The 20101-nt window shown below is 39.3% G+C and overlaps 1 protein-coding gene across 3 annotated transcripts in view; it reads left to right on the top strand.

The window, feature by feature from the left end:
- LOC106870405 (cadherin EGF LAG seven-pass G-type receptor 1) overlaps positions 1-20101 on the top strand; it is a 538322-nt gene that overhangs the window by 230766 nt on the left and 287455 nt on the right. For all 3 annotated transcript variants that reach the window (XM_052966877.2, XM_052966875.2, XM_089350213.1), the window contains exons 7-8: positions 7228-7545; positions 9836-9901. In XM_052966877.2, the coding sequence (XP_052822837.1) occupies positions 7228-7545; positions 9836-9901 (384 nt within the window). The remainder of the gene's footprint in view (positions 1-7227; positions 7546-9835; positions 9902-20101) is intronic.

Here is a 20101-nt window from a genome sequence, read left to right as displayed (position 1 = left end):
CGATGTAATCGACTTAATACCTTTGTCTGTCCTTGTTTGTCCCCTCTGTGCTTAGCCCCTTGTGGGCAATAAAGAAATAAGATAGATAGATAGATTGATATATATATATATATATATATATATATAGATAGATAGATAGATAGATAGATAGATAGATAGATAGATACATTTCTTTTATTAGCCAAACAGGGCTCAACGAAGATGGGACAAATACAATGTAGAGCTTTTCTTTTTGGGAGGGGGAAGGAAGGAAAAAAAAAAAATGGTGGTGTCGATCAAAAGGGATCGTAGGAAGGGAAAAAGGGGCAGTTCGATCAAAAGGGATCGAAAAAAAGAAAAGGAAAGGCCGATCAATAGGGATCGTGTATCACACAGTAATGTTCTCGTGTAAAAAGAGGGGAGGACAGTTTAGGTTTAGCCGTGGAAGGAAAAGCCCACGGAAAAGACCACGGTAACCTTGGTCAATATTCTCATTGAAGAAACTATAACAGTAAGTGACTCACTTTTGCCTTTTTGTTTTATTTTTTTTTTCTTGTTCATAGGGTTATGCTCAAGATGGCTCCGTCGTTCACACGTGCCATCCTTGCTACATTCACCCATCTTTTTTTGAAGCATTCACTAGACAAGACTTCCCTTTCTACTCTCAACTTCCTCTTCAGGTGATACTTGAAGAAGTTGATGAGAGATTGCCCAGAGAGGAAAGTCTTTGTCTCTAGACCTTTCAGACGCGTCCACCATACACATTCTTTCGCCATAGCCACAAGTACGATGAAAATAGCTCTTCCTTCCCGTTTAAAGGAAGGAGGCGCGACAATATTCACGATAGACTCGGCTGATAGACCGACTCGTCCCACACGCGATAGCAGTTGTTCGACGTAAGTCCACAGCTCCGAAATGGTGGGACACTGTACGAGTGCGTGCAGAACGGTTTCGTCGCTCTGCCGGCATCTCGGACAGGTCGGCCCCGTGTTTCTCGAGCCATGCCTGTAGAGCTTATCCCGAACGGGTAGTACTTCTCGATAGCACTGCCAGGCCAGGGATCTCTGGAAGTTGTCCATAGGTCCCGGCCCGAAGGTCGTCTTAAACAGGCGGGTCAGGTATTCCTCGTCGACGCCCAGGTTCGCCCCGAGATCGTCGTCGTACCTTCCCTCCACTAATCCACTATAGAATGCGTTAGTTGTGATGCAGTCGCTCAAGGTTGACCCGGGTTGTTGGAGTTGCCGAAGAGCAGCGCGACACTCGCGGTGCCATTCGCCCTTCCTCGGCCTCTTCTTGATCCATGACTGCAGTTCGGTCATGGAGACGAGCTGCGGGAAAGCGCGCCGCACAAACGGTGACCACACCTGTTCACCGCTGTCTACGTAGAGCCGGAGATGTCGCAGTCTCAGCGCGTGTCTGCGCATCATCAACCACGGCATGCCCAGTCCTCCTTTTAACGGGTGTTGGCAGCAAACGGATCGCCTAACCATCGGAACGCTTCCTTTCCACAAGAAGCGGAAGAGGATGCGCTCCAGTTTGGTGATGGTAGGGTCGGGACAAGGAACGACGGTCAGGCGGTAGTAGATGACGGACGCGATGTACGTGTTCGCCACCTCCGCCCGACCTTTCAGGGAAAGCTTCCTCTCGGCCCATTGCCGAGCTAGAGTTATCTCGTCCCAGTTCTTCTCCGTTTGGAGGTCTGGACCAAACCAGACCCCGAGCATCTCAACCGGACCGTCAGTCCAACGTCCCACGACGGAGGCGCTACTTGACGGCACGGGGTTGCTTCTCCAGGTGCCGAGCCGCAAGCCCACTGACTTATCCCGGTTGATTTTCGCTCCCGTTACCGCTTCGTAGTCTCTCAGTGTCTCGCCGACAAGCTCGATGTGCTTTTGGCTAGACACTATGACGGTGACGTCGTCCGCGTATGCCGACACGCTCGTCCCGCATCCCAACTCTCGCGGGATGCCCCTCAGCGTCGCCAGCTTCCGCAGTAGTGGCTCGAGAGTCAACACGTACAGAAGCGACGAGAGGGGGCATCCCTGACGGACCGAACGTGCAATGTCGAAGGGTCTTGATAGATGCCCATTGACGCGAACTACCGAACGGATGCCTCTGTACAAGGCAGCCATCCAGCCGCGGAAAATGGGACCGAAGCCGGTCGCTATGAGGACAGCCTCCAAGTATTGATGGTCTACCCTATCGAAAGCTTTCGATTGATCTAAATTGATCAGGGCCCCACCCATGCCAGGTTCCTTAACAACCCTCTCTATGATGTAGCGCATCAGATGGAGGTTGTCATGGATGCTCCTGCCCGGCACCGCGCACGTTTGCGCCTTGCCGATCAGTTTCTCGATGACAAGCGCCAACCGCTTGGCTAACACCTTGGCCAAAATTTTCAAGTCTGCATTGAGCAGAGTGATGGGCCTAAAGTTATCTATGACGTCCCCCTTGTTTGGATCTTTTTTCAGCAGCGTTACGGCTCCTCGACTCACAAAACCGGGAATGCTCCCGTTTTGCTGCCAGTTGCAGTACACCGCCACCAAGACGTCTCCAAGCAAGTCTGGCTTACAGTTGTAAAGCTCGTAGGGCAGACCATCCAAACCCGGAGATTTGTCCCTCGAGCATCCCGCCATCGCGTCCCTCACTTCCGCCGCCGTGATGGCACCTTCGCAGCACTCCGCCTCTCTTGCCGAGAGTCGTGGCAGGCTGTGCAGGTAGGCACTGAAGTCCACCCTGCGTTCTCGCTCGCCATTCGTCCCAAACAGTCGAGCAAAGTGCCGCTGAAAGGCCTCACACATTTTGCTTGGCTCGAGCAGTTCGCGCCCCTGTTCGTCCACCAGAGAACGAATGGTGGCTTTGTTGCCCTGTTGCGGCTCCAACACCTTCGTTTCTTAGAGCACGCATCCTAGCCCTGACAACGCACCCTTCGTGTTTGGCGTTGAAGTATTGGTCAAGGGCCAACCTCGCCGCCAAAACGTCGGATGCGATGCCACTTCTATTTGCCTCTTCTAGCTTCCTAACTAGTTCACCCTCTACTCTGTTTCTGTCTATGGCTAGTGCTTTGCTATACCTAACCGCTTCTGCTTTTATTGCTCACTTGAGGGCAAACCACCATTTGTTATTGATGATGGCTCCTGTCAAAGCCCTCTTTACTAACGTGCTAATCCGGTCTCTGAAAACTGGTCTCGACGGGAAAGACGCGTTTAGTTTCCAGTAACCGGAGCCCTGCCTATGTGTCTTATCTAAGTCTAGCTTACACGTCACAAGTTTGTGATCCGTGTAGCTGAGTATGTGAAATTGTGGACACCCTATGCTATCTCTATCTACTCTCCTACACAGTATTCTATCTAGATACGATCTCGACGACCCGATGCGGTTTGTCCATGTCCACATTGGCGCATTCGGGTAATCGAGTCGGTACCTGTCAGACAGTTGAAAGCGTCTGAGCAGGTCTTTGAGGCATTTGCATCCCCGTCTATTCCTATCTCTGTCCACATAGTCTAGATGCGTGTCCAAGGTAGCATTCCAATCCCCCGCTAAAAGTAAAGGACGAGACGTTCCTAGGAATACTTCTAGACGTCGAAAGAAATCCGGCCTACCTGTTAAAGGTGGTGCGTATACTGATATGAGTCGAAAAGCACACCCATCGCTACCATCGACATCCAGAACAACCAATCTACCCTCCGGGTCTATGAATACTGTCTTTACTTCGAGATCCAGACTCTTGCGAAAGAGTACCGCCGTGCCACTACCGCCCATTCTCGGCAGACAGGGAGAAAAATAAATGTTAAACTGTCTGCCAAACATGGACGATAGGGCCCGCGGATCATGGAGTCTGGTCTCGCTTATGGCTATGATTTCTAGTTTATGTGACTTTATGTCATTTAGGAGGTACCCTTGTTTCCAAGGGGACCCCAAGCCACGCGCATTTACACAACCAATCTTGAGCATCATTTTGATTTGAGTGTTAAAGTTTTATAAAGAGAGTCACTTACCGTTTGAGAGTTTTTGTGTCTCCTCCTTCGGGTTTTCTTCGAGGAGATCACTATATAGTTTTTTCGCCAGGTATTTTTGGCATTTGCCAACTGCCTTTGGAAAAATAGATTTTAGTGTGTGGTGCAGGGTTGGTGTTATGTGTAGTATTTTGATGTGTTCTGGCGGTGTTGTGTATGGGTGGTTGCTGGTTTTTATGTCTTCGTTTGTTATGTTTGTTTTTGTGTTGATGTATTCCATCAACTCTGAGTTTTTTGTGTTGATGGCAGTGAGCATTGTGTGTGTACTTGCTTTTGGGGTTTTGTTGCTTGTGTTGTAGTTGTGTGTGCTTGTGTTGGTGTCTGGAGTGTTTTCGGGAGTTGTGTATCTCCCTGCTTTGTTTGTGTTTGCTTTTCTTTTCTTGCTCCTCTTCCTCCTTCCTTTCTGGGCTATTTGCCATTCCTCATTACTTTCATCTTCCGACGAAGGTTCTGAAGAATCGGAAGGGGGTAGGGGCAAATTGTGAGCGTCTGTGTGTGCTTGTGTGAGTGGTTGTGTTGCTGTTTTTGTTGGTGCTGATGCCTTGTTATTTGTGTGAGGTGTGTGTGATGTGGGGGAGGGGGAAACAGTCTTGGAATTTTCTTTCTTTTCCCCTGCTTCCTCACTTGTTGTTTTTGCAGATGCTGTTGTCTTCTCAGTTGCCAGTGTTGCTTGTGTTTCTCTTGTTTTGATTGTTGATGGTGGTGTTGGTAGTAGGGTTTTTTTCCGGGTTTTGGTGGTTGCCCTTGTTGCTTTTTTTGGTTGGCGGCGGTTGGGCAACTGTCCTTGAGGTGTGCCTCGCTGCCGCATACATAACAACGTGGCCGCCTTCCTTCCACCACTACATATAACTTGTGGTCCTTTGCCAGTTGGATGTGTGTGGGGATCTTTTGGCACTCCTCTTCAGTGATGTGGAGGAGGACTTCGACTTGTTTCCCCCTTCCCAGTTTTTCTCCTCTGCAGTAGCAATTTCTAATATATTTGCCTCCTCCATTTCGAGGCATATAGAACCTACTATCCACTGTGTTTCCACTTGTGAAGGGACATTCTTTACTGTCACCTTCGTCACTCTCTGTCCAAGATAACTCGGTATCATCACCAAGTCATCTGTGTGGAGAGAGAGTGTTGAAAATTCCTTCGCTAACTGTTCGCTCTTAAAGCGTACTAGGACCGTGGCAAATTTTTGTCCCCAAGTAACATGACTTTGAAAGGGCCATATCAGTTTGAGACAAATCTCAATTTTTTGGGTGGAGAAATTCTCCGGTCGCTTCGTTTTCTTGTTGATAAGTCTGTATGATATGTGCTTCTTGTTTGTATTTTCAATAGATAGATAGATAGATAGATAGATAGATAGATAGATAGATAGATAGATCATTAAACATAATTACACCCTGTATTGGTACCGGCCTTTTCAGCTGCACAATTTTTCTGGTTTCTGAGAAGAGTTGATCAGGAAGAGTTCTCATGTTTGTTGTTGTTGTTATTATTGCCCCTTGTGTTGCCATTTCTGTTCACATATCGAAATCTCCAACTGATCGTCACTAGTACACCATCATCTCCCGTTTATTTTGTACCGCTACTATAACGGCCTCTGCTTTGCATACCTCCACTTTGCTTAATATGTTGTTAATCCACTCTATATCTCTTTTCTTCTCTCAATTCCCCCCTCTCTCTCTCTCTCTCTCTCTCTCTCTCTCTCTCTCTCTCTCTCTCTCTGTATGTATATTAATCTCTCGCTCTCTCTGTATGTATATTTATCTCTCGCTCTCTCTTTATTTCTTTCTCTCCCACTCTCTAATGTAATGCGTGACTAGAGATATCAGCCGAACAACCACCCGGCTATTATTATCGACATATATTAATTTGAGTGTATACTCTATCAAGTTGATTATTCTCGTTAACATATATTGTGAAATGACGAAAATCCTGCAGCCTCCTCTGGATGTTGGGATTATTTTTCATCCACACCTCATTTGTTTTGTGTGTTCGTTCCAATATGAAAAACAATTTCTCAACATTAATCGCGATGAAAGAGCATCGCAGCAGCTGTAATTATTGATGGGAAATGAGTCAGGAAGGAAATCCGAATATGGAGCGTAAAGAGAAGGCTTAGATTATTTCTCCTTTTCGAATGGATCCGGCCTCAATTGCCATTTGGCCATTATGATACGACCTTCAGAGGAGGAGATAAATTTTATAAATCAACAATTTATATTATAAAGTATTTGATATACAAGCATTTAGCTATGTTCTTCAGATACATGCCATTATCCTCTCTGCATTATTTCTTTCAATCATTTTTGCTTAAAGAATATGTATGCTTGTGTGTACTTCTTGTTTTGTACTATCGTCATACGAAGAGTTTGATCTCTTTTTTCGTCGTGTTTTACAAAGATGTAATTTGGACCAGACACATTCAGTGTCATTTTTCTATTAGCTGTTGTCTATCCAACACACTGTTTGAATATGATATGATAAATTAATTGGCTATGCATTGTTCAATTATTCAGTATTGAAGACGTTCAATATACAGTAACAGCTTCTCCATAAACATGAGAGAAATGTAGAATTTTATATATTAAATATATAAATAGCAAGCGTTTTGAGTGTTTTGCGTTTAATAGTAACTTGAACATAGAAAATAAAATGAACGAAATAATTTTGATCCATCGAAACACAGATCCATTGAGTGTCATATTTTTATTGCCAAGATGGCGACCCATTTGCTTTAGTATGGTCTTTCTATTTTATTTTATTTAAAACAGTATAAAAGCCATTTAATAACAGCTTTTATAGACTAGGCATATGCTATCAGTTAGCTCTGGGTCAAATTATCTGTTGCCATATCGCTTGTTTTTGCAATGATAATGTCACAAAGAAGAAAAAACATGGACGTCACGCAGTTTCATTTCTATTCTTCTGTTGTAAATTATTTTGTTCATGCGTACAAATAGCGTATATTGATTTCAATGCAGTTTGTATTGTCTTACTATTGTCAACAATTTAACCATATAATTTTGTATTAAAATGATGAAATATCATAGTTGATCTATAAAGAGATATGTGTACACAATAATAGAGTTCAGAAAAGTAATTAAAATAACAGAAAAATATGTGAAAGCATAAAAAAGCCAGTATATCGATTGATGTTGTAAAGAAATTATAATTCTTTACAAAAACTGAATCGGTGACTTTGCGGCTATATTAATGTTTTGTTTCTTTTTTTTTTTTCAGATGGTAATTGGCGTCTTTACGTCAATGGCACGAAAAGACAAAGCGGACGTGGTGCATCGGTGAATAAAGCAATTCCTTCGGATGGAGAACTGGTTCTCGGTCAAGCTTCTCGAGAAGGCGCTTATTTTGACACCACTTATGCTTTTGTCGGTGATTTAAGTCACTTTAACATCTGGGATTATGAAATGAAGCGCCAAGCAATTCGAAGTATGTATCAGTCCTGTGTATTTATGCATTGTGGAAATGTTGTCCAATGGGCGGAATTTCGCAGTGGTACACGAGGAGCGATGCGTCTGCGCTGGCCTTCAGGGCTTGTCAGTAAGTATACCTCTCGTTTTATGTCACACTGATGCCACACTCTTTCCTATATACTATTTAATATCGGCAATGTTTAGATGAAAGGCCATCTTATCTGATTAATATTCCAAAGCTGTAATAGTTAATCTGCAAGTCGCTGGTTTAGAATACGAAAATTATGGTTTATTGCAACCAGTTTGCTGCGGAAACATAGATATTCGTTAAATTTATCAGTTAATCTCTAGGCTTTTACTATAAACTCCTATAAGTAACAAGATTAACTAGCGTCACATTATTTTATATTCGACCACTTTCTGGAAATATAATTGGAATTTTCCAGTTAAAACAGTAGATCTAAGAAGATGTAGAGTATAGCATTAAGTAATAAACTTAGAACATTTGCAGCAAAATATTTATTGCTTTTATTGGTGAATTGAAATATAGTGAATATGCTTAGATTGTCATATTATCGACTCGTGATTGGAAATATATTACGTTAAGGCCAAAACATTCAACGCAGCAAATGCTTGTCTGTTTCGAAGAGATTAGTGTCAAAGGCATTTGGGGCATTATGCGCCGATAATCTGAAAAGATTAAGTACATGGAAATTATCGGCAAATGCATTTGATGAATCGACCAACGGAATTTAAGTGACTGAAATATCCATCTATTAAGAAATTAGACGCGTGGCTGTGTGATAAGAAGCTTGCTTGCAAATCATATGGTTCTGGGATCAGTCCCACTGCGTGGTACCTTAGAAAAGTGTTTTCGACTATAATCTCAGGTCGCTCAAAGCCTTGTGAGTGGATTCGGTAAGCGGGAACTGGAAGAAGACCGTCGAATATATATGCGCGTGCGCATGTGTGCGTGCGTATCTGCGTTTGTCCCCTGCCACTGCTTGACAGCCGGTGTTGGTTTTGTTTATACCAGACTTTAAAAGAATAAGCACTGGGCTCGACTCAATTGACTAAAAATCCCTCAAGGTGATGCCCCAGCATGGCCGCAGTGGAATGTCTGAAACAAGAAAAAGAAAAGATATAATAGAGAGAATTACGGAGAGAAAGGACAAAATTCAAATGGGGGAAAAGTAAGTTTCTTTAGAAGCAACATCGGTAGTAATTTCGATTCGAAATATGTCAATTATTTGAAAGACTTTGTGTCTCTTCATTTGGAAATACAATTAGTGTTTGTAACGACATCTTCCTGAATCTAATTTATGCTCAAGCATAATTGAGTTGATTTGTCATTTACCTATCACACTCTGTGTGTGTGTGTGTGTGTGTGTGTGTGTGTGTATGAAAGCATAGTGGTAAGGGTGTTTCAAGTAAAGGCGCATTGCTTAGTGGTTAGAGATATCCGGCTCACGATCCTAAGATAGTGAGTTCGATTCCCGGCAGCGTATTGTGTCCTTCGGCAAGATACTTAATTCAGGTCGCTCCAGTCCACTCCACTGGTAAAATGAGTTGTGTCTTGACTCTCCCTCAAGAACTATGTGAAAGCTACGTTTGTCTGTGGAGTTCGAACGGGCTGTTCCGTTGATCGGATCAGCAGGAACTATCGTCGTCGTAAACGTCGGAGTACCACTTCTTTTTTAAATTGTTGCACTCGTGGTAGCAACAGCGAGGTTTCGACATTCAGACGAGTGGTGCGTTGGGTTCTTCAGTAACCACGCTTCGTTTCATTGTGCTTCACTCCACGGAGCTGTAAATGGGGAAACCTGCGACAGACTGATGTTTCGTTCAGGAGCAATGTTAACCTACCCACATAACCTGCGAGGAATGTTGACGTGCCTTCGTAACAATGTGAAGAGGCGCACTGAAACCAACAGTCTATAACGACATTCAATAATCTGGTCAAGACAGTGTTCTGTGTGTTTGTGCGCAGGTATGTGTGTGCGTGTGTTTGTATGTCTGTTGGGGTGTATGTTTGCCTATGTATGTGTGCAGTTGCGGACTGGATCTAAAATTACTGGTTGCCAGGAGACTAAGGGGGCCACCCGTAACTACAATGCTAACGTTTAATTTTTCCTTTTATTATTTTAAAGTATTCTTTTTAACTGTCTACAAACTGAAATAATTAATGCATTCTTCCAGTAGTGAATAAAAAAATTATCAAACTTGAGGAAATGGGCTCCTTAGATACTAACATGGGCTCCCATATACAGATTCTAATGGCGTAGGGGCCCACTTGCCATCAAGCAAGCTGGCAACCTGACCGGTCCGCCACTGTGTGTATGTAACAAAAGGTTTTACTTAAAGAATTCTAAAATTCAAGATGGCGTTTGTATTGCATATTTCCGAATATTTTTCAGCCAAGCCCTGTTTTGATGAGCATGAGGCTGCCACAACATGTGACAAGCATTGCAGCGATGTCATTGGTGAGTTCAGAAATCAATTTCTATTATTTACTAAATACGCTTTTCTCCTTAATGAATTGAATGCAATCTTCTGTGTGTTTTTGTTTATTATTTGATGTTCTATTCATAAATGGGTCAACAATGCTAAACAGAGACAATTCTGAAAGACATGAAGTATACTCTGGACTTAACTAGAACGTGATTAATATCAAATTAATTTTTAATATATTTCATGAAGTTCTGAACACATATTAACCTCTTTGATTGTTCTGAGAGAAGTCCACTCGTCTGACTGGCGTTCTCTCACTAACGGTCACACTCCAGTCTTCGGCCTATAGATATACTGTCTCCTCGCGCTCTCTTTTCTACCGATACTATAACAGCCTCTGCTCCTCAGCTTTGGCTACTCTCATACCTTCATCCTTCAGTTACCACTCAATCCATTCGTCTCTCCAATTTTCCAATTTTTGTCGCCCTTGCTATATCCACCCCTCTTATTTCCTCGTCCCTACCTCTACGCCTGATTCTTCTTTCTTAGAACACGGGGCTGATGAGGTTTCCTCTCTGCTAGTATTCACAGTTTAAACGGTTGACTAAGTTCGTCAATCTCCCGCGTCTCTGCGGTCCTGAAAGACTCATGGGCCAGGCACCTTCTTCAGGATATCCAAATTAAAAAAAAAATATGGAACAGGAGTGGCTGTGTGGTAAGAAGCTTGTTCCCAACCACATGGTTCTGGTTTCAATCCCACCACCGGACACCTTGGGCAAGTGTTTCCTACTATAGCCTCGGGCCGACCAAAGTCTTCTAGGTGGGTTTGGTAGATGGAAACTGAAAGAAGCCCTTCGTATATAATGCATATATATATTTATGTGTGTGTGTCTTTGTTTCTATGTTTCTTTCCCAACACCGCTTGACAGCCAGTATTTGTGTGTTTACGTCTCCGTAACTTAGCGGTTCAGCAACTAGACCGTTAGAATAAGTACCAGTGCTCTACTGGAAAATATTTTACCGATCCTAAAACGATGAAAGGAAGAGTCGGCCGCACTGGCATCCGAACTCAAAACGTCAGGCCGGAAGAAATACCACTAACTACTTTGTCCGGTTCACCGCTCTTCAGACTACTTTTCGCGATAAACCAGAACCGACCGATTGTTCCTTGAATGTAATATAAGGAAGAATTTAAGGTGAATCTAAAGTGGAATAGTTGGAGAGTTCATAAGGTACTGAACTATTTTATTGCTTCATAATCGATATCGATATCGATAAAATCAATATATTTTCCTCTCAGAAGTAAAGTATGTGAAACAATGGAGCGGCTGTGTTGAAAAGGCTTGTAATTGTCAAACCTTTCAACATTACTTACGTCAGTCTTAGATGGTCGGTTTAAGCTGGGAAATTTATGAGGGCATTGCCAATGTATACCATTTTGTGTTAAGATATAATTATCGCTTTGTCATGGAGCTATAGGTAACCCTAGTAGACTTTTTCAATGACTCTGAAACTGCTGGGAGGGAGCGGGTGTGAGGAAGCGGGTGTGAGGAAGCGGGTGTGAGGAAGCGGGTGTGAGGAAGCGATATTCAGACCAGAAAACACTCGCATCACATGACATTTCTCTTTACTAAATCAGGGATTATCCAGGGCTTACTAACACCAATTTCCTGTTTTACTGGCAGTATTCAGTCAACACATTTTGTTATCTCAGATTTGTTGTCACGACTAATATTCTTGAGCAGGTTTAGCCATTAATCCAAGGTTTAAATGACTGTCTTGCTGGTTACATTAAATGTTTTAGAGTTAATTATAGTTCCACGATGATATAATATAACACTAGACATTGTGTAGCATTTCAGCTACATATATGGCAACCATACATACATGCATACATACATACATACATACATACATACATACATACAAACATACATACATACATGCATACATAGAGACGATAGAGGAGAGAAACTGTGTATAGTTGTGGAAATTAACTGCCCGGCGGATGGTGACATAAAGTTGAAAATCAGTGAAAAAGAGAACACCTATGCTGAACTATAGAGAGATCTGATCTATCCAGATTACAAGTTCATGTTTAAACCTGTAATTATTGGGGCCCCGGGGATGTTTAACACACTGCCTAAATACCAAACTTGAGATATTAGGCTTCTCAAAATCAGAAAGGAGAAAGCTAATTCGAAGACTACAGATCCAATCCATCACAGGAACTGTAAAAATCTGTAAAACTTTCCAGAAGTTTATCATTTCAATATATATGAGAATGTCTAGATATGCAACTATATACCTGAGAATACATACATAAAACATGCAAAACATACATACATACAAAAATACCCTGTTGTTTGTGTTGAAATTCCAATGACGGAGCCTTGAAACTAGGTTAGAAACCTGCTCTTTCTCAATTAGCAAGAAATCTTAAAATAAACTGAATAATGACATACAGACATGCACGTATGAATATACACACACGAACATGCATTTATCTATGCATACATTTAAGTATACGTTCATACACATATACATTCGTACTTACATTCATACGTAAACACATCCGTTTATTCATACATGCATATGTAAATACGTTGTCCTGGGATAAATACAAAGAACCTTCCTGCATACATAAGGATGAGCACTAGAAATATTGGTGAAACATTATTATGAAAACATCTACCAAGTGCGAGCATAACAACACTGGGCAAGAGAAATAAATTTATTGTCTGCTACCCAGACAAATGGTGCTGTACTAAACTAAATCGAATATGCTGATTCCGAATCTCTTTACTTGTTTCAGTCATTTGACTACGGCCATGCTGGAGCACTGCCTTTAGTCGAGCAAATCGACCCCAGGACTTATTCTTAAGAAGCCTAGTACTTATTCTATCGGTTTGCTTTGCTGAACCGCTAAGTTACGGGTACGTAAACACACCAGCATCAGTTGTCAATCGTATGAAGATTGCGAGTCAGCTCTAAAACCGGTCCCACATGACTTCGAGAACCCTGTCCCAGTGCCTCTCTCACATGATTCACTTGAAGACCTTGACATGTCGCACGATGAACCCCCTGATGTTTCTATCGACGAAAAGTATGTGGTTGATTGTAAGAAAAATGAGCTACGAATGTTTAATCAATTAGATTAGAACGCTTTAGTAAAAGACCTCGAAAGGATCAACGGCAAGGACAGCCACTGGGAAAATTGTACTAAGAACATAAAAACGAACGAAATGCCGCTAACTTTTTGGTCCGACGATTCTCGTCATGAAAGAAATATTCTTTTCTACTCCAGGCACAAAGCCCATAAATTTTGGGGGAGGGGGCAGTCGATCACATCGACCCCAGTACGCAACTGGTACCTAATTTATCGACCACGAAAGGATGAAAGACAAAGTCGACTTCGGCGGAATTTGAACTCAGAACATAAAGACAGACGAAAGACTGCTAAGCATTTCGCCCGGCGTGCTAACGTTTCTGCCAGCTCACCGCCTTTCATTAGAGAAATATTGTCGGTGATGCGATCTTCCGCAACTCGATAGATAGGTTGGAGTGGTGTCGGGGAAACATATCCTTGTCTGTCCCTATCTCGTATTTATAATGTCTTATATCATTTACATTATATCATATGTACTTGTTTAAGTGTATAAAGTTATTAAAATAATTGCACATTAGAATAACAGATTAAAATAATCAGTGAAACTTAGTTGTAAATCATTTCCTGTGGAGTTTGTCGTTACATTTTCACTACTTTGTCTGTGTAAATAGATTTAGGATGTATTTATCAATGTATTATCGATTATCGATTGATATAACTTTTCTATAGAATGATACACTGAATTTTCAGCTGCTGTCCCTTCATAGAAATTGAAACGTTTTGAGTTTCAAGCACGATATATATATATATATATATATATATATATATATATATATATATATATATATATATATATATATATATATATATATATATATATATATATATATATATATATATATATATATATATATATATATATATATGTATATATGTATATATATATATGTATTGTAAGATGTATATATATATATATATATATATGTATTGTAAGATGTATATATATATATATATATATATATATATATATATATATATATATATATATAGCTTACGGAGTAGATAAAACAGGGGATAACTTATAAAGGGATTGTGTTCTTTATGTTACCTGTCTCGTTTCTCGATTTGTTTCTTTCGTTGTTCGGAAAAAAGTTCGTCTTCCATGCTTTTGTTTTTTATGTTCTCCTTTCTCATTTTGTTGACTCTTTTTTTTACGTCCTGTACCCATATATGCATGTATATATACATATATATGTAGGCATGTACATGTATGTGTGTATATATGCATATATATTATTTATATTATTATGTGTATATACATATATATATATATATATATATATATATATATATATATATATATATATATATATATATATATATATAGCCATTTTGTTACAGTAAGATGGCCAATGGAACTAAAAGTGGGAAAATAATAATAAGTTCGTATTATAAAACATTTAGCAACACCTTTCAGAATCGACGAATGAAACTCAGTGTTATTAATGTTTGGTAAAAATGGAACTCTACCATTATACGTAAACGGTTGCAGTAGTTTGATGCCGAAGATAAAAACCCCTTATCTCTAGTCATCGGATCCCAATAGCATAATTATAGCAATATTTCTGACGATAAAAAGTAACAACAAATATAAACGTATACTTGGAAGAGATTCTCGCTGCACGAATTATTGATATGATTAGGCGCCGTAAGCCATGATTTGCAGTTACTCAGTTTTAGGAGAAATGGTTCATAGTCAGCCAGCAAGGAGATCAATAATGAATTGAAATAGCTTCTTGCCGGTTCTGATTTTGAATAAAGAAACAACATAGCAAAACTACCGAAAATAAAGGAATAATCATTGGAAGAATTAAACAAAAGAATAAATAAATACAAGAATGAAATAAAAATGAAAATAATAGTAATAATAATAATAATAATACAAGTAATGAAAGAAAAAAATGAATATTTTTGCAGAGAAGTGTTTCTGATTCGATGAATGCACCCAGTCAATAAATAAGGACAGCTTTGTTAGTAAAACACTCGGTGTTTTATATTGCTTAGAGTTAGCCTAAAGTAGACTGATATTAGATGCAGGGGAAAGACGCATAGATTGCAAATAGATAATGCGATACATATATATATATATATATATATATATATATATATATATATATATATATATATATATATATATATATATACAGAGAGAGAGAGAGAGAGAGAGAGCGAGAGAGAGAGAGAGCGAGAGAGAGAGAGAGCGAGAGAGAGAGAGAGCGAGAGAGAGAGAGAGCGAGAGAGAGAGAGAGCGAGAGAGAGAGAGAGAGATAGATAAATAGATAGATAGATAGATAGATAGATAGATAGATATAAAATATATATATATATACATCTTTATATATATATATATATATATATATATATAGAGAGAGAGAGAGATAGAGAGAGAGAGAGAGATAGGGAGAGATAGAGAGAGATGTTTGTGTGTGCGTGTATATATATATATATATATATATATATGCAAGAGGCCGAATCAAACCATTCTAAATAACAACAATAAAACGACAACAAAAACAACAACAAAAACAAAAATAATAATAATAGTATATTGTGAAATGTTCTAAATGATGGAATGGAAATGACATAATTATGTGTCATTAAGATTTGTAAAAGTGATCGAACCTACTGTTAAGAACTAGAAGCTTTGTATTTTTTTTTTCGCACATAGCAATTGTTAGTTTCCTCTATTTTTAATATTACGTTATTATGTTTTAAAATGAGGAAGTTATAGATTGTTCTTCCCCATAACAAATGAATGCCATTTAAAATATGTGAGAAGTAATGCGCTGGAAAATAAATATCAAATATAAAGCCTGAATGAAAGAGATTTGAAAGCAAAGTAAAACCAGAATAATATTATTTTACACTACATTGCGTATGATAGCCCTAACTTGGCCATAAACATAATACCTCTTGCTATAAATGTTTAAGGTTATGTTCATTATGTTGATTCCAGATTACGTAAAACTTATCGGGACAGAAGACCTTGCTGCAGAAGTTTTTATTTGAATTCCCCACAAGGAAATATCTAACTGCTAATTGCCTTATCTGTTCCTTTTGTTTAACCGGGATAAACATTAAACAAGCTGAACGAGCGTCAAATACTTCTTTATTTCATAAAATTTGCCATAAGGGATTACAAAGATGGATGCAAGAAGCAAATACTTCTTGCCAGCCGTGACACCATCCTCTGCTTGTTGGTAGTGCCTAGGGCTATATTCTAAGGCGACGGGCTGCAGAATTGTCAGGACACCGGACAATATGCTAAGTGCAATTTCTTCCAACTCTTTATATGTTGCGTTCAAACTCTACCGAGATCAACCTTGCTTTTACCCCCTTCGGAGTCGATAAGAGAAAATACTAGTAAAGTACTGAGGTTAATATAATCGGCTATCCCTGCCCTTACGATTTCTGATGTTGCACCCAGCAACGCAGGGGAACCTTGTGATATCGGTCTCTTATACACCATGGTAACCGAACAACCAGCCTTATGATTCTTTGGGCTCGAGAAAAAAAGAAAAAAAAAACAAGAAAGGATTACTTTCATTAAGTATTATTTCCGTATAACATCAAAAGGAACAATTTGAGGAATTTGGCTGCTGTTTTAGAATGTCGAATGACCACGTTGAGTGCTACAACTTCCTGCTGGACAGCATGAATTGATGATCTGTTTATGGTGATCAAACCTTTGTGTTGTACATTAGGTCATTCTATTCATGAAATGGACATTGCCTGTATAGGTGAACGGTGTGCCACAGGTCAAATACCCCTGTGGTCGTAGAGCAACGGGAAATGAGATGTTTCGCTCAACACAGCGGACTCCCTGGTCCACGAATTGAAACTATGATGTTACGATAGTGAGTATAACACCCTAACTGTTAGGCATTTGCACTTTATGTTTGTAACTTCGCATGTCACGGCCGTCTGCCAGACATCATGAGAGTCATGGCAGCGTCTTGCATTCTCAAAGCCGTTCCTGCTTTCCTCGAAGAACATTATTTTTCTATCAAAATTATTCTAGAGAATCGTAAATATCTGAAACACTCGTGAATTTTACGATGTTACTGCTTGCTGTTCAAGTGATGACTGATTCAATCTGTGATACTCTATAAAATTAAAATTCTTCTTTGTCGCTGAAAATGAATTGTTCTGCCATGTTGATAAAGGGCCAAGAAGATACTAATAAACAATATTTCGGGTGGATTATTCCATTGAGCTCGACTTTGCCTTTCATCTTTTCGGAGTTGATAAAAGGAGTACCAACTGGCTATTGAGGGCGGTCAATGTAGTCAGTTTCCTCCCCCCACCCGAGATTGCTGGTTCTGTGCCAAAATATGAAATCAATATTGCAGGTGGATGTTTGGAACCATGTATGAAGTGCTGTCTGTGATTTTCGTATCTAGTAAATTACTTTAAATTGTATGAGATATGACCAGGAAACAAACCTATCCCGACGCCACACAGTCGAAGGGCATTCATGTATCGTACAGGTATTAGTTTTTATAATTTGTCTCTCAATTAATAAAGTCTCCCTACTCATTAAAGCTGTCGGTTGTTTATGAGTACGATTTAATTAGAGACACCTTACAAATAATTTCCTTTATTCATTAAACATATCAAGCGAACATGAACTATCTCTTACTGCAGATATTAGTAACGTGTTCTGCATTTTAATTAGAATATCTACCATGCTTGAGAGAAACCAGTTTAATTAAAACCATTTAAACATCATATTTGGAAATCGTTATCTGCTGGATATCTGCGTTCGTTTTCTTTTTGTTACTTTCCGATTGTAAATTCCTGTACAAAATAACCGATCGATTAACTTAATGTAATCAATACTATTTAGAAATTTTGTATTCTGTGTGTTCTCCAGTTTAGGAGAATAAAAAGTAACATGTGCACATGTTACCGTATCCTTATCGTGCTTGGCTGTTACGCTCTACATTCCTTAGCCCATCTTTCTCTCTCTCTCTCTCTCTCTCTCTCTCTCTCTCTCTCTCTCTCTCTCTCTCTCGCTCTCTCTCTCTGAATTTCAATTCAATATTCAATACACGATTTAATGTTTGTTCGTTCTGACAGAATATCTGTAACTAAGGTTGTAATGTGATGTGAGATAACGTCCCATAGTGTGAATCTCATATGTTTAGTATTACAAGGTACAGTTACATATGTGAGAATATGTTCTGTATTGTAGAAAATAGGCATGTTAGAATGTACATTAATGTAACTGTAACATCGTGTCTAGTGAGACCCTAAATAATGTAAAGGCATTTCAAATTGACTTTGGCACATCTAGAGGCTACAGAATATGGTGCTTATAATTACTTACGACATTGGACAATCAGAAAATGATGGACACAACCCTTTGATATTTTTCGTAACCCTTGAGATTCAGTGAATTTCATGTTGTTTTGTAAACCTGAATATTTCTAGGCAGGTGTCTTACTCTTTCTTTTCAGCAAAACTGACCATGGGGAAGAGATTACAGTTGTAGAGAGGATCAGGCGGTCAACTGCTCAGTGAAATTTCTTGTAGGTGAGATAATAATGGTAGCTGGAATAATAAATTAAGACGTGGGCTTGGAAAAGTGTAGGCAAGCCTATAGTTCAAATCTAAGACTGAAATTACGGTGACAGCTGGCAGCAGAGCAGGTGTAAAGCAGAATTGAAGCTTGTTTGAGATTGTACGTTCTTTCGATATGTAAAATAGATTTCTGAAGTATGCAGGCAAAGATATTTATATGAGCAACGTCCATAGTACTCTACTGTATACTCAGACAGTTTCGCAAAGTAGAACTTACCTGAAATTTGGAGAGGATTAGCAGCTAATCAAGATTAATGTATTATCTGAGGAATAGTTATCTGTGTGCTGCAGATTCCGTAATGTTATATAAGATGGATGAGGATGAAAGCACACCAAATATTGTGAGCTTTTATTCTTTATAAATACGTTTCTCTTCTCGCGGCTATAGTTACCTTGCTGTTCATAACTAGACACCTCGAAAGAGTGGAATGTTTTCTTGGCATTGTCAAAGCATTCGACAAAGTTGATGATGGGATGATATATCAAAAACTGAATGAACATGGTATGGCAGGAAAACATGGGCAGTGGCTGCACGACTTTTTAAAGGGTAGAAATCAGATGGTCGCAGTTAATGTTGCTCTCTCTGAGGAGAGATCATTTCTGAGGGCAATCCTTCAGTGAACTGTACTTGAACCATTATGGTTGGTGGTTGTTCTGTAAGACATATGTCAGCTACACATGTCAGCTATGGTCAATAGACAAACATATCGACAGCAATCAAGATCCCTGATACATCTTAAAACTGCAGAAAGACCCAGATGCAATATATGAGAGAGCATGCATTTCAATACTGAAACGGAACAATTAGCATATATATATATATATATATATATATATATATATATATATATATATATATATATATATATATATATATATATATGTGTGTGTGTGTGTGTGTGTGTGTGTGTGTATTCATATATATATATATATATGTTTGTGTGTCTGTGTGTGTATGCATTTATTAATAAAGCTGCGAAGATATCAGAAAAACTGTTACTCAGAGTTTCACGTTCCCGTTCGTCGAGCCCGACGAATATACATAATAGGACATATTACTTTACCTCCGTTATTCGAGTACTATTTTCTCACCTTTATTCCTCATGTATGTGCTTACTCTGGTATGTATGCATGCATGCATGTATGTATGTATGTATGTATGTATGTATGTATGTATACATGTATGTATGTATGTATGTATGTGTTTATGTATGTCCGTATATCTGTATGTGTGTATAAGCAGTTATGTAATCATTGCAGTGTTACTAGAGTATTTAATATCACGGTTCCTTTCCTTCGATATTTCGTTATTAGAGTTGAATATAGTCAAAGGATGTAATCTTGTATTTAAATTTATCTATGTACTCAAGAACACGTTGCTTCTTGGCAGAACGATGATCATAAAATATATATATATATATATATATATATATATATATATATATATATATATATATATATATATATATATATATAT

Source organism: Octopus bimaculoides, chromosome 4 (assembly GCF_046866305.1).
Source record: "Octopus bimaculoides isolate indiv1 chromosome 4, ASM4686630v1, whole genome shotgun sequence".
Taxonomy (NCBI): domain Eukaryota; kingdom Metazoa; phylum Mollusca; class Cephalopoda; order Octopoda; family Octopodidae; genus Octopus; species Octopus bimaculoides.
This window is presented reverse-complemented; position numbering and strand designations above follow the sequence as displayed.